The 15,679-nt window shown below is 33.5% G+C and overlaps 1 protein-coding gene across 4 annotated transcripts in view; it reads left to right on the plus strand.

The window, feature by feature from the left end:
• Nucleotides 1–15,679, plus strand: part of RBM27 (RNA binding motif protein 27) — a 59,370-nt gene that overhangs the window by 22,137 nt on the left and 21,554 nt on the right. For 2 of the 4 annotated variants that reach the window (XM_019739102.3, XM_019739103.3), the window contains exons 7-11: nucleotides 876–1,169; nucleotides 3,079–3,213; nucleotides 10,746–10,910; nucleotides 12,488–12,637; nucleotides 15,279–15,423. In XM_019739102.3, the coding sequence (XP_019594661.2) occupies nucleotides 876–1,169; nucleotides 3,079–3,213; nucleotides 10,746–10,910; nucleotides 12,488–12,637; nucleotides 15,279–15,423 (889 nt within the window). The remainder of the gene's footprint in view (nucleotides 1–875; nucleotides 1,170–3,078; nucleotides 3,214–10,745; nucleotides 10,911–12,487; nucleotides 12,638–15,278; nucleotides 15,424–15,679) is intronic. The other 2 variants (XM_019739105.3, XM_019739106.3) reach the window with 1 other exon arrangement.

Consider the following 15,679-nt stretch of genomic DNA (forward strand, 5'->3'; position numbering starts at 1 on the left):
TAAATCATAATTCAAGCATTTCCTCACTTTCACCTTGGCCTCGCAGCCACAGAGATCTCCTTCCCCAGGCCAATTTAATGTTAATTTCTTGTGTATCTTTCCAGACATAGTCTCTGCATATGTGCATAAACAAATGTATATTTTCTCCCCTATTTTCTTTTTTAAATAAATGTTAGTATACTACTCACATTCTTCTGCATAATGTTTTCTTATACTTAGCAATATTTCCTGGCAGTCATGTTACATTAATACATAAAGAGCTTCCTCAGTATTTTTTAGTATTGTATAAGTACAGAAATATGTTTAACCTATTCTTTATTGATACACTTTCTAATATTTTGCTGTTAACAAAGAATGCTGGTACGTGATGCCCACTCTCTAATATTTTGCTGTTAAGAAAGAATAACCTGGTACATGATGCCCACTTGAATATTTTAAACTAAAGTTTCAACTTGTAGATATAGCAAAAATGGTTGCTTTAGGATAATATGAAAATAGATAGTGGAAATTATATCATCTAGTTCAAGTCCCTTATTTCCATCCACCCCCATCCTTTGTTAAATTGGTATTTGTGTAAAATATCTGACTATTTATTATACAAACTTCAGAGCAAATGGGTGAGTAGTAGCTAGTAGCCTGTTTGACTCCGTTATTTGCTAACTCAACAAATTGTGGTCTCATAGTGTAGAAAGTAGAGTATACCTGCCCTGACCTCAGGGATATGTGATGATTAACACAATAACACTAGAAAGGGTTTAGACTCCTTGGAGAAAAAACATTTTGTAAATCAGATTGGTGGGTTTATCAACGACTTGCTTTGTTTATTTTCTGAGCTCTAAGTGGATCATAATAAGATTCTTCTTTTATTCTTTCAGAAAGAGGATTTTGTGTACTTGGTGACCTTTGTCAGTTTGATCATGGAAATGATCCCCTCGTTGTTGATGAAGTTGCTCTGCCAAGCATGATTCCTTTCCCTCCACCACCTCCTGGGCTTCCTCCTCCTCCACCTCCTGGAATGTTAATGCCTCCGATGCCAGGCCCAGGCCCAGGCCCTGGCCCTGGTCCAGGTCCAGGCCCAGGCCCAGGTCCAGGTCCTGGTCACAATATGAGACTTCCTGTTCCCCAAGGACATGGCCAACCTCCACCTTCTGTTGTGCTTCCCATACCAAGTAAGTATATGCTCACTGAATATTTATTTCTTTAGCGGGGAATTGTAGTTGGAAGCTATCCCTTTCAGCTAACTTGACAGTAGATTTAGTTTTTGAAAAGTAAATTAATAATAGAATTTGGAATATATTCCCATAATTAAGATGCTGTTTCCTTTTTTCTCATCCATTGTTGCATTGCATTATTTGTAGTACCTCCAAGTGTAAATTTTATCAATAGTGGCCTAATGACCTGGAGTCAAAATCTTGATAGTTGAAAGCATCTTAAGGAAGCCAGTGTTTTGAAGATGTCAGGAAAAAAAAACATGCCAGTAGTTTAATGAAATTCTTCTAGAACATTGAAAATTTTTTTTTTTTTTTTTTTTTTTTTTTTTTTTTTAAGATTTTTATTGGGAAAGGGGAACAGGACTTTATTGGGGAACAGTGTGTACTTCCAGGACCTTTTTTTTTTCCAAGTCAAGTTGTTGTCCTTTCAGTCTTAGTTGTGGGAGGGTGCCGTTCAGCTTCAAGTTGTTGTCCTTTCAGTCTTAGTTGTGGAGGGCGCAGCTCAGCTCCAGGTCCAGTTGCCGTTGCTAGTTGCAGGGGGCGCAGCCCACCATCCCTTGCAGGAGTCGAACCGGCAACCTTGTGGTTGAGAGGACATGCTCCAACCAACTGAGCCATCTGGGAGCTCAGTGGCAGCGCAGCTCAAGGTGCCATGTTCAGTCTTTAGTTGCAGGGTGTGCTGCCCACCATCCCTTGCGGGATTCGAGGAATCGAACTGGCAACCTCATGGTAGAGAGCCCACTGGCCCATGTGGGAGTGGGAATCGAACCGGCAGCCTTCGGAGTTAGGAGCACGGAGCTCTAACCGACTGAGCCACCGGGCCAGCCCCCTAAATTTTTTTAATGTAATTAAAAAAAATTATAGGGTGGACAGTTTACGTGTGTATATAAGAAAATATCTACTTGATGACATTTAACATTGCTAAGGGATTGCAAATTATTATTTTAAAAAATGATTGTCATTTAGTTTCAGTTTAAAGTACATTTTCAATTTTTTTTAACTTTTTATGTTTGAAATTATTATAGACTCACAAGAAGTCGCAAAAATGGTTTAGCATGATCCTGTTTACCTGTCATTTAGCTTTCCTGCAGCAACGCTCTCTATAGAATATATTTCATTAATATTGATAGAGGTTTCGAGACATTTAATGCATATATTTGGTCAATAGAAATATGGTTCTTTTAACTTAGCATTTGTGAATATTTAATATTGTCACATAAATGGTATAATTGTAAAACTCAAGTTGAGAGTTTACTTCCAGGTGAAAACGTATCTTCATGTATAGTAATTCTCATAATAAATGTTATCCTCGGATGGGAACATACCTTTTTAAAGGTTAAATCCAAGAATATCATTTGCCTCCAACATTTTACTGTGAAAAATTTTAAGCAAACAGAAAAATTGAAAGAAACTGACCACACATACTCACCATCTAAGTTCCACAGTTAATATTTTACTATACTTGCATTATCACATATCTTTTCATCTCTCCATTTTTATTTTTTATGATATTTTACAATGTATCACAGTCATTATTACACTTAAACACGTTTATTGTTGAACTTGACCATCACCCCAGAAAGTTTGTTCCAGTCGCTTCCTAGCATTTTCCGCTCCCACCCCGCAGAGGAACCAATTCTGCTTTTTTTCACTCCAGATTAGTTTTGTGTATTCTAGAACTAAAATGTCATTTTAATTAATTATGTAGCTCACAGTGCTTAAGCCTGCATATTACCAAATTGCTTAATTCTGTTTCAGCCAAAGTAGGTATTTTAAGTATGAATATCCAAATTAGTACTTTTACAGTGAGTATTTTTATTAGTTAGGAAATATTAATGCTCTATCTTTTACTTTGTGTTATCTGTAGGACCACCCATAACACAGTCAAGCTTAATAAACAGTCGTGACCAGCCTGGGACAAGTGCAGTGCCCAATCTTGCACCAGTGGGAGCAAGACTACCTCCTCCTTTACCCCAAAACCTCCTTTATACAGTATCAGAACGTAAGTAAATGTTTCTTTTGACTTAAAATTGCTAGGGTGTAGAAAAACCAAGTTTTCCCATATCAGTGTTATACTTTTTAAAATACAATTTCTGTTCTTCTGGACAGTGCTATGTAAAAATTATATTTGTATTTACAAAGCAGTTTATTATGTGATTATGCTATATAGCCGTGTCTTAACTTTGTGTGATAATGAGAGAAGGGCAAGTCCTTCTGTTTCAGAGAAGCCTACTCTGCTGTAGAGTAGCAACATTTAGCCTCTTCTAAAGGGAATTTATTTTGAAGCTTCTATTAAATTATTCCTCTGACTAAATTCCCAGAGCATAAGGCTTATGTCCTAAGTATACAAAGGTTGGATAAAATGTGCCTAATAATTTAATTATTTAACTTGTATGCTGAAGTGAAGATAGCATCATTTACACTGTAATACTTAGTGGCTAGGCTATTTGTGACATTTATGTTTAACTGTAATAGTGTTTTTCTTGAATCCTAATTCTTTTGTATTTCTCAGGTGCTTTTTGTTGTTTTTAGTTTGCTAAGGCTTTTAAAAAAATTCCTTTGTCTAAAAGCATAAAAATAAGGTAGCTGGTTGTTAAAAATGTTAGATTGTGAGATTTTCTTTGCAGAGCCAGGTAACTTTATGGATAAATTTATTTTTTATGTAACTGTTTTTCATAAACATTTTTACATCTCTGTCATGTTATGAAGAGGCAATTCAGCAACATGATTAAGCCCAAGTTCAAATCCTGGTTTCATCACTTACTGTGCTGTGACTTGGGCAAGTTACGTAACCTCTCTATCTCAAATTTCTGTTCTGTGAAATGGAAATAATAATATGTACCTTTTTAAGGTTGTTTTAAGGAATAAATGAATTAATACATATAAAGCATCTAGAACAGTACCTGCCACCTAATAAGCTATATATAAGGATTAGTTATTATAATATTGTGGTTGTTATTGCCTCCTTAAATTTGAGCCACTCTGGAATGACTATTTTCTTCTCCTTAAGTTTCTACCTCCACCATCCCTATTTGTTAATGGAAATAACACCTAATCGCCTGGAATTGAAACCTTGACATGACTGTCTCATTGCTTTGCTTTTTTATATGTAATTAATGAAAATATTTTTTCTCTTTTCCTGTGAAGTAGCTCTATCTAGTCCTACTGTGGTTTCTCCCCACATCCAAACTTGAGAATCACCTCACGTTTAGATTATTGCTATTATCTTCTGGACTCCATTATGTTTCGCCCCACCCCACCCCCCGCACCCCGTCCCCCCAAGTCACACCACATAATGTGGCTTAACTAATTTTCCTGAGAAAACCAACACTGAATTCCTCATGAGAACTCTTCAGTGGCCACTTGTTTCCTTTGAAACCATAGATGAACCTCTCTCTGTGGCTTCTAACACTTTCTAATTTACCCTGCCTTCTTGGTAATGTTTTTTCACTATACGCCAACAAGCGCCTTCTTTGGTCAGGCCAATTATACCATCTGTACCCCTGTCATGACTCAACTTTCTTTTCCTGTCTTCATTCCTAGTAATATGCTCTCCTATTCTTTTTAAAGCCCAAATTTTCTGAGTACACAGGAAACATTCTATCTCTGTTCTAAACTCCTACAGTACCAAAAAACATTTATTATATGATGACACAATTGTATATAGACCTCTGTTTGATTTCTTTTCATGTATGTAAATCTTATACTCAACTGAGCTTCTTCAGAACAGAAACCATACCTGATACTTAAATAATTGTTTTTCTTGTTTCACATTTAACTACTTCAGTTTTCTAATACTATAGTGTGTTTTTATAGTGCATGTTTGTTTTGCTGCATCTCATTATTTAATTATGGGACATTTTAAACATACATTAAAATATAGATGATAGTATAATGAACTCCACATCACTCAGTTTCAATAGTTATCAATCCCTTTTCATCTGTTCCCCCCCCGGATCAGCTCTTATCATTATTTCTTAATGCTGTTGGACTTGCAAATATGAAAAATGGATGCTTTATATGAGAATTGAGTCTGTTATAGATGGCACATTTTCATACTATTAAATTTAGCATTGTGACTCATGATAAAAATTCCATTCTTTTTAATTTGAAAAAATACAGCAATTACCATTTATTTTAATATTGTTAAATTTAACATTATAACTATAAAAATTCCATTTTGGTTTTAATTTCTAAAAAGTTGACAGTTACCATTTCATTGACTCAGCTTTTAATATTCATTAATTCAGCAAATACATATTGAGGACCTACGATGTGCCAGGCCTCGTGCTACCATGTTTCCCCGAAAATAAGACCTAGCCGGACAATCAGCTCTAATGAATCTTTTGCAGCAAAAATTAATATAAGACCCAGTCTTATATAGTATAATATCATATTATAATTATTATATGATATGATATTATATGATATTACATAAGACTGGGTCTTATTTTACTATAACATAAGATTATATAATTTAATAATATTGCATAATATAATATTATATAAGACCCGGTCTTATATTAATTTTTGCTCCAAAAGATGCATTAGAGCTGATTGTCTGGCTAGGTCTTATTTTTGGGGGGAAATGGTAGACAGTAGGGAGCCAAAATAAATGAGATATTTGAGCTCATGTTACTTGTAGACCATTTTTCTACTACTTTTAAAAGCAAGGATTTCTTGTGGCATGTCAGTAAAGGCCTTTTAGAACAGAAATTCCAAATTGTTTTTCAGAGGCTGGTAATATATCTAAGAAAACTTTGGGGACCAGTATAGTTAGCAACTTCTTATTTTGCCACGTGAAGTGCTGTATATGAAAATATGTAATATTTCAATTTTAAAAATACACTTTTACACCACAAAAGGACAATATCAGAATAAAGAACAATCCTTGTATATTTGCTTTTATGAAATATTAGTTGTATTTTTTCCCATTTCTGTCTCAGACCAATGAAAGGTAATAACTTCCCATTGGTATTTGTGAATTACTGCTTTAGATGGTAATTTTATATGCTGTGTCAGTGTTTGTAGAGATTTAGTTGGTTGGCAGCTGAATATTTCGAAAGTTAGAGAATATTCATATCAATTTGAAATTCTATGCAAACTACGTTTTTCTTTCTTGAAAGTTAAAATTTGATTCTAAAATTTATAGAGATATTTGAAAACCTAATATGTATTTCCTGATAATTTAAACATTAAAAAAAGGTGTGTGTGTTTTTTTGTTTTCTGGTTCTTGTTTTTTTGGTGTAGTATATAGGTAGTTTGTCAGTCATTTTTTTATATCTTTCTATTCAGTTGATTTAAAAATGTTTTTTCTAATTGCCTTTGAGACAGATCTAAGTTGAATCTCTCAAATTATTCAAGTTTACTTTTTTAAATACTATAATTGGTAATTTCAAAAAACTTAGAAGTTGCTTCAGTTCAGATGATTTAAAAAGCCATACAGTAGTATGTTTGCATTGTAATATAGAACTTGAGCTATCCTCTAAGTTCAACAAGTTGGGAAAGTTTGAATTATGGATATTTTGTCATTAAAATTACCATTGAAATTCACAGCACAGAGAATGTTTATAAAAGAAAAACAGCGTATCAAATGGGTATTTAGTTGTGAAAATTATGTCAGTGGGAACCCAAAATAAAAATAGAAAAATGAAGTCTGGATTTCTGGGGGTAAGAATAGAACTGTACTAAAAATACACAGATGAATAAGAAATAATATTTCTCTTCAAAAGCGAAAAATCTTATAGTGGAAAGAAATACGTAACAAACAAACAAACAATAAGCCCCAAAACCCAAAAACTAATTACAGTGTATTTTGCTGTTATAACTAAATGAACACAGTACTTCAGAAGCTCAATTGACAAAGGAACAAATTCTGCCAAAAATTAACTTCATCTAGTCTGTAATTATCAATTGTTTTGGAAGAAGACAATGGAATGTTAAAGGACGAAAAAGAATAACCCCACTGTAAAATTGGTAGGATATATGTTATTTAAAAGTTAATATCAAATGGTTATAGTTTAGGAAAAACTCTGAAATTTCGTTATTTTTGTTAAAATGTCAGATACTCTGAAAAGGGCTTAAATAATGAGATGTAACTAGAATTGTCTGGTAAGACATCAATATCATATACCTATTAAAATCAACTAGTTCCTCTGAAGTATTTAAACATTTTACCCAAATTTGAGGTCATCAATTCAGTGTATGTTTTCTTTTTTCTTTTTTGATTTTCACAAGACCATTTTTAAGTATACTGTTTCTGCCTTAAATTTGGTCTGTTTCTTTTGCTTCTTTGAAGAAGACATAATAGAAATGTTTTGTAACTGCCTAGTTCATGTACTGGGTGTGTGGAAAAGTAATAGTAGACTATAACATCCTGGATTCTAGAGATGGAATCTTAGTTTAAAGGTAGTTGTCAATCTTTAAACGAATTTACATAAATTATCTTTATCTTTCTGAAAAAACATTTTCTCTTAACTATGTAAAATTATTAAAACACTGTATTCCTGAACTTGAGATTCCTTATTTCTGTGGAATGCATAACATTTCTCTGTGGAGAATCATAGACTTTGATGCTTAGAAAAGTGAATCAGTCTCCAGCAGAAGCATTGTATATTGACTAAAGTTTTTCTCCCCTTGTGTCTTCCTTGGATTTGTGTTGCATTAGTTTCATTTTGTCCATTTCAACATGAGATACTCATCCAAAGAAATATTTGTCATTGAGATACTTTTAATAAATAAGCTTTCATCCCTTCTTTAAGTGACTTAAAGAATTCCCACTATGCCCCAGGCATGGTGTAGGCCCTGGAACTTCAGAAGGTGTGCCAGGGACCTTGGGTTCTAATAGAGGAGACACATAAATATGGCCAATAATTGGAAGGTGTAACTTTATATTTTTTCTAATTGGGCTTTTAGTTTAAAACTTAGGATTTTTTTCCATGTGCATAGTGTTAAAGATTAAATCAGGAAACTTACAAAGAGTAGCTGAAATTTTAGTTTGAATAAAGACTGTCTTCAACCAGCTAGAGTTAATAATACGAATATAAAAATGTTGCTAATCAGGCATGTAAGATATATGAACAACTTAAGATAGGAACATGAACTTGGTATTTTTGAAATTTGGAATTATCTGCATTGATCAAAACTAAATTGAATGAATGAATATAAGTTGTGAATGGCTCATCTTCACCATTATTGTAACCTATTTGATTTTTAAAAACTGTTATGGAAATTTTCAAATATACACAAATGGAGAGCAGATACTATAGTAATCTTCATGTACTCATTTACCTGCTTCAGTGTTTATAAACATATGGTTAATCTTGCTTTATCTATCTATAACTCACCCCTTACTTGATTATTTTAGAACAAGCCCCAAACATAACATTTTATCTGTAAAAACTTACGTATCTCTAAAAGGTAAGGATTAAACACATACAATCACAATACTTTATCACAATCCCCAAAAAGTTTGTAAGTTTACTGTTGTCACATTTCGTATTACTGTTGTCAGTGTTCGTATTTCCCAACTATATCATAAATGGTTTTTTACAGCTGATTGATTGGAAGCTGGATCCAAACAAGGTTACACATTACTTTTAGTTTCTTAAGTCTTTAAATGTAACAATTTCCCTTACCTCTTTTTTTCCCTTTCGATATTTATTTGTTGAAGAAACAGGTCATTTGTACTGTAGTATTTTTTCACATTCTGGACTTTGCACATTGCATCTCCTGGTATCATTTAACACATTCCTCTATCCCCTGTATTTCTTGTGAATTGTTAGATCACGAGACTTAATTCGATTCACATCTGGCTTTTTCTTTTTTCGGCATGAATTATTTTATTGATGGGGTTATATCCTTCCTATTGCAGTACATCATACACATAATAACAGGTTGTCTCCTTTCTGTATTATAAATACTGATCAGTAGGTGCAAGTGTTTTCATCCTGATCCATCCATTTTAAAAGTGCTCTTGGTTTTAGCAGCCATTGTGATTACTGCCGAGATCTCGTTTCATTAGAAGTTTTAAAAGTGTCATATTCTAATTCTATGAATTTCTAAACAGCCATCTTTCTGAAAACGTTTGAAAGCATATTCTTTGTTATTTGTTTTAAAAAGACATTGTGTCAACTAGCCTTTTAGTTTCCAGTTTACTTTGAGATAGTTATTAATTAAGTATACTCGGTACATTGAGTGCTGTGTCATAAATTTAAACTAGTCATACTGACTGAGATTGTACTTCCCGCTTTTCTCTTTAGCACACTTCTTCATTCTGCAAGGAATTCTCTGCTGTAGATCATTCTCAAATGGATATATATTTTCACATCATTGAGGATGTGCTAAATTGTGTTTACAATGTAATGATTATCCTTTTCTGCGTAAATTTTGAAAGGATTGGTGCTGAGTGCACAGTATGTTGTCTGTTATACAGTATGATTGGTCACCTCCTCCGTATATAGGGAAGAGAAGGGTAGTAGAGTTTAGCACATCTGTTCCCCCATTGTATTTACTATGAAATCAAGTGGGTGCTGTGTGGCTTGTTGTATTCAAGTGTATTAAAATATTTTGGAATATTGTAACTTTCAAGGACATTTCATTAGGTATTTAAAAAAATTCTAAATTCACTTTATTTTGTCTTGTATCACATAGTGAATGTCTGTCTGACTTCAGATATAAAATATTAAATAAATCTTATAAATAGGTCTCTCATGGTGTAGTCAGTGAAAGAGATACTATTACATGACCAAAGGGAGGTTTTTGTCTTTTTAAATCTTGTTCTACAAAATTTGGCGGCATTGTGTCTGACATTCTTGCACCTAAATGTGCTTTCTTTCAAAAAGTGTTCTTAATATCTGAGATAATTTCATATGTACAGTGACTGGTCTGTTTTTCTGGGGTTTTATCCTTTTCTTTCTTTATATTTGTTATCCACCTACTCATGGGATAACAAATTTTCACTCTCAATTTTTTCTTTTGAACATTTCCTATTCTCTGTGAGGTTATGCTTGTGGTGATGTTTTTCTTTTTCGTTTTTTTTTTAAGTTCCTTTGTTATTTTTTCTGTTCCCAGATATGGGAGTGTATTTTGTGCCAACCTGAAATTATGTGAGTTTGAGGAGGAATGTTTTTGTTTTCCGATGGATGTGACAGCCTTTATAACCATATGTCTCATCAGATGCAAAACTCTACATGAATAGTAGTTCAAAGTTCCTTGGTCTAATAACTTGATGTGGTTGAATGTTCAGCTTCCAGTAAAATTAGCACATAATTATTTCACTTAATCTTATAAAAGATGAAGATTATGCAGTTATGCTACTTAATTCTTACTCTTTTTTTATACCTCAATGCATCCTAACCAGTGCATGTCTTTTCCTTGAGTTAGAAAGAATCTCAGTAACATCTTTCTCAAATACTGTTCCTCTTGGTGTACTTTCTCTGTTCTTGGCTCAAGTCTCAGGAAGTACATCATTACCTAAGGAAGAGAAGCCTGTGACTCTCAATCCCAGCTGCCCTCCTATTCTTTCCTCTGTAGGACAGCCCATGTACTCTCGTGAACATGGTGCTGCTGCATCTGAGCGACTTCAGTTGGGGACACCGCCTCCTCTGTTGGCAGCTCGTTTGGTGCCACCTCGCAACCTCATGGGATCCTCCATTGGGTACCATACCTCAGTCTCCAGCCCTACCCCTCTGGTCCCAGGTAAGCTTTGCTACGGATGGCCATCCACCTGTCTGACCTTTTGTACCACAAGCTGGCCAGCCTAAGGAATGACCTGGTATCCTGATCTGTCACACGTCCTGATTACAGCTCTTAGTTTGTGGGGTTTTTTTCTGTTCCTCTGCTTCGTTGGTTTGTCCCTAGTGGCTGCTAGGTGATTAGGCCTCCTGTGTGGATATCTCTGGTGTCCTTTGTATTTACTTTCAGTGCCGCGGTAACAAAAGTCATTCCTTAAACTAGTTTCTAATCTGATAGATGGGAAGAGAATATCTACTTGTGTGTTTTCTAATAATTATATGTTGTAAGAAAAACTAGGTTAATTTTTCTTCAAAACAAAACATCTGGTTTCTTTCTGATCGTGGATAAACGTGTCTTTTTTTCTCTCTGCCCCTTGTTGTATGGACTGACTGTATAATGTATTGATTTCTTGAAACTCTTCTCCTGTTGACATACACGTTTGGAAGATCTATGGAGTGCTTTGTGGACGTCTCAGGAAGTTCTTAATATTTATCACTTTGCCGTTAGATCTCAGTTCATAACTAATAAAAGGACTTTGAAGTTTCTTGGGTTCTGTGTATTTCCAGGAATTATAGAACAAGGTCATTTGATTATGTAACTTTTAAAACTTTTAGCAGCCTTAATGATAGATTTTCTGTCTAGAGTAACAAGTGGCAACTTAAAACTTTTTTAACCATAATTTGATGATCTTATACTCTGAATCATAGAACTGATTGGCCAATAATAAAGACCTTATCTTGCACTTGAAATTTAATGTGAATGACGTAAAGAATTTTCCCTTAAGGAAAAAAAATAAAAAGAGATGCAAGGACTTCTAATCACAATTGCAAAAATCAGTGCCTTCACTCAATATTAACCCTTTCATTTTATGTAGGATGAAGAGGATATATACTATTTAGAGATCAGCACATTCAGAATTTTTGTTAACACTAACAAAATAGTTACTTAGCATTAGAATTTTAAAAATCAAGTTTTATTTGTAGTGAAAACATAGGGGAACGTGACAAAAGTGGCATTGATGAGGTGGGTGGTAGCAAGATAATTATGTTGATAAATATAAAATTTATCTTATTTAACTGTTTGAAATCAAACATTTGAAATATGTTTTATGTATGAAACTAGCTATAATCTCTACAGTTTAAAGTACAGATAACCTAATTGATTGATTTCCCCCCTTAATTAAAAGAGTACTTAAAAATTGGTGAGACATGGTAACAGAGGAAACTCAACCAGTCCTTTGTTCTATGTATGAGAAAATTTCTCTTAAAAATGTGCATTGAAGATTGGATTGGGTAATTAATATATATGATAAAAATTAAATCAATAAATCAATACTTAAGAATTGATTTGTGTATCTGTATTTTGTGATGGAGCATTTTTATTTCTTCCACTTCCAATAGGTGTAACTACGTACTGAAACTCAAAGAGAAATGTATATGGATTGATAAATTTGTTGAAGAAAATTCAATTTTTGTAGTTATAGTAATGAGAGAAATTTAAATATTCTGATTTGTTATGTGTTTTGTTTTCTCTTTCCTCAGATGCGTATGAACCAGATGGTTATAATCCAGAAGCTCCTAGTATTACCAGTTCTGGTAGATCTCAGTACAGACAGTTCTTTTCAAGAACACAGACACAACGCCCAAACCTGATTGGCCTAACATCTGGAGATATGGATGCAAATCCAAGAGGTGAGAGCACCTCTTTTGTGATGCTGTGTTACACAAGAGTTAGGTATAACATTTCAGACGTCACTAAGGTCTAAAAGTACTTAACACACTATCTCTGAAGGGTGCTATTATAATCATCTCAAATGTTTTTGAATAACTTTATTTCCAAATTTTAAAGCTGTAATTAGAAAGTATTTTTAAGTAAAAATAATACTAATGTTATTTAATTGCTTTTTGTAGGACTTCAGGCTATTTTAGCTATATACTCGGCACTGTGATAGATACTAGGTATAGAAAGATCTAATGACATGGTCCCTAGCTCTCAAAGAACTGATCATTTGAGGGCCTACTGTGTATCATAAGAGCTGTGCTTTGCACTAACTAATAACAATTGAGAACCACAAAATTGTTTGACCATTTTTGGTGTTTCTGATTACAGCCATGTGTTAGGACCTTTAGAAAGCATAGTCACAAACCTTAAAAGATTAAATGCAAGCATTTACTTGCAGTATGGGTTCACACTCTTCTTTCTCCTCTCCTCAAATGAAGGTAAAGAATTTGATGAGATTTCAATTTATTATTATAGTTAGATTTCTAATTTTAATGGCCATGTGGCATCCTGACATATTTTTTAATTTAATTATGTGGTGAACATTTTCCTGTTCTTTCCTATCCTGATTTTATTAACTTTTCTTTACTGTCACTAATAACAATATTACCACTACAGACCAACAGTTTGTGTTGACTAAACCAAATGCTCTTATATATATTATTATCTCTCATATTCTTTACAAACAACTTCTTAAAAGAGGTATGATTTTTATTTTCTTTTTACAGATAAAGACACTGAGGCTTAGAGAGGTTAAAGAATTTACCCAAGTCACACAGCTATTAATGGCAGAAGTGGAATTTGAACTCAGGTCTATCTAATTCCAAAGAATATGTTCTTACCTTCTATGCTATAAAACATATATTGTTACCCCAAAGTACCTGAAATTAGTTGGAAGATCATATTCTTAGAATTTCAGGGCTTCCTTTTGTCACTAGGCTGGTCTGTCTGTACATTTATACACAGTAATCCATTAATCTCTCTCAGTGTAGAAGTTAGGTGTTTTTTATACAACAGGCTTGCTTTGTCATCTTGGGCAAGTCACTTAACCTCCAGCTATATCTCTTTTCCTTTTTATAAAGCACTTTATAAAAGAAAAGCATTAGGCAGTGTCAGGTGGTAATGGTAACTATTTCAGGGAAGACATAAATTCTAGAATGCTTTATGCATCACAGTTGCTCTCTTGTCCATTATCTCTGAAAAACACAAGCCCTACGAGAACAGGGATCATATTTTATTCAGTCATTATACCCAAGGTGTAATATAGCTGTTGGGCTATAGCATATGCTCAAGAAATACATGTTAAATGAATGAATCTGTGTAATTTTCCTGTCACACAGATGAAATGCAACATGCCACCCCCATCCCCATTTTTACTCCAGCATCCAGTTCTACCTATGTTATTATTTGCTGCTAATTTTACTTTTGATGGGATTGCTAATGTTAGGGAGATAGAATATAACAGGCACATTTTTAGGTTGTTATTTGTCTTTTTGTTTATCACCCTTCTTCCCACCCACACGTAATCCATTGTAAGATCAGTTTCTTAACAGTATTTTAGTCTTAACTTGTGAATGAAATGAGTTAATTCATAATACTGGATTTGGAATTTTCCTTCAACTTTTAAGTTTAAAAATTTTAATGAAAATCAAAGAAGTACAATAAACACCTGAATACCTTCATTTAGATTCACCAGTTGTTAACAGTTTGTGACCTTTGGACATGAATGCTTGCTTATGTGCCTGCACATTTCTCTCTCCCTTCCTCCTCCCTTCACATTTTTTTCTTTTTAAATTAAATTTATTGGGGTGACATTGGTTAATACATTATATGTTTCAAGTGTACAATTCTATAATCTGTATATTGCATTGTGTGCTTACCAACCAAAGTCTGGTAGTCTTCTTCAAATCACCATGTATTTGGCCCCCTTTACCCTCTTTGTTCTCCCACATTTTTTTCTTGAACCACTTGAAATTGTAGCGATTGTGACACTTTTTACATCTAAGAATAAGGATAGTCCTGAAAAAGTACAATATCATTGCCACACATAAGAAAAATCATAATTCCATAATAATATCCTATCCAGGGGAACTTCTTGTTGAATTACATCAGGAGACAAGTAATTTTACTCATCGTGCTAAGTTTGATTGCTTACCTAAGGTGATAATTGTTCAACGTCTCCATTGTAAATAATTTGTGGAGTGATACTTTGGTACCAGATAAATATCTTATTTTCTAACAACATTTCATTCATTCATTCATTCATTCATTCATTATTTATTTATTTATTTACTTATTTTTTATCCATTGATGATCTTTGTCTGAATCATTTGTTACATTGGTGTTGCCTATTACTTTTTAAATACTGGATATTGTATTTTTTAAAAAGGAAGCAGTTGATAAGTTTTTCTTGTTGCTTAGGTGTTTCTGAAAAGGAAGTGATAGTGGGTGCTATCCACAGTGCTTTTTTAGCTTTTGGACTAAATATTTTAATCTTTTGAAATTCCCCAAGTGTAATGCATTATTAATAACATTAATTTTTGTTTCCAACAGCTGCTAATATTGTCATCCAGACTGAACCACCAGTTCCTGTTTCAATTAATAGCAACATAACCAGAGTAGTTCTTGAACCAGATAGCCGAAAAAGAGCTGTGGGTGGTTTGGAAGGACCACTCACAAAGAAACCTTGGCTGGGAAAGTAAGATAATTTGCTAATTAATAACATCAAATTGGTGCTTTTGTTATTTTCGCTTGCATTAGTAAATTTGTAAAATTAAGAGTTGTCATTAATTAGTGATTATGAAACTGTGTCTCAAAGTTGGGGTTCCCAGAGTTATCCTTAGAATGTCTTAAAAATTGCAAAGCTAACAGAATATTTATAATTGATATTGTAATTTGTACCTACTTATTTATAGACCTAACCCAATATTAAGAATTATTGAGACCCTGGAAAT

This window comes from Rhinolophus sinicus, chromosome 5, assembly GCF_057876585.1.
Source record: "Rhinolophus sinicus isolate RSI-liver-muscle chromosome 5, RSI-T2T, whole genome shotgun sequence".
NCBI lineage: Eukaryota > Metazoa > Chordata > Mammalia > Chiroptera > Rhinolophidae > Rhinolophus > Rhinolophus sinicus.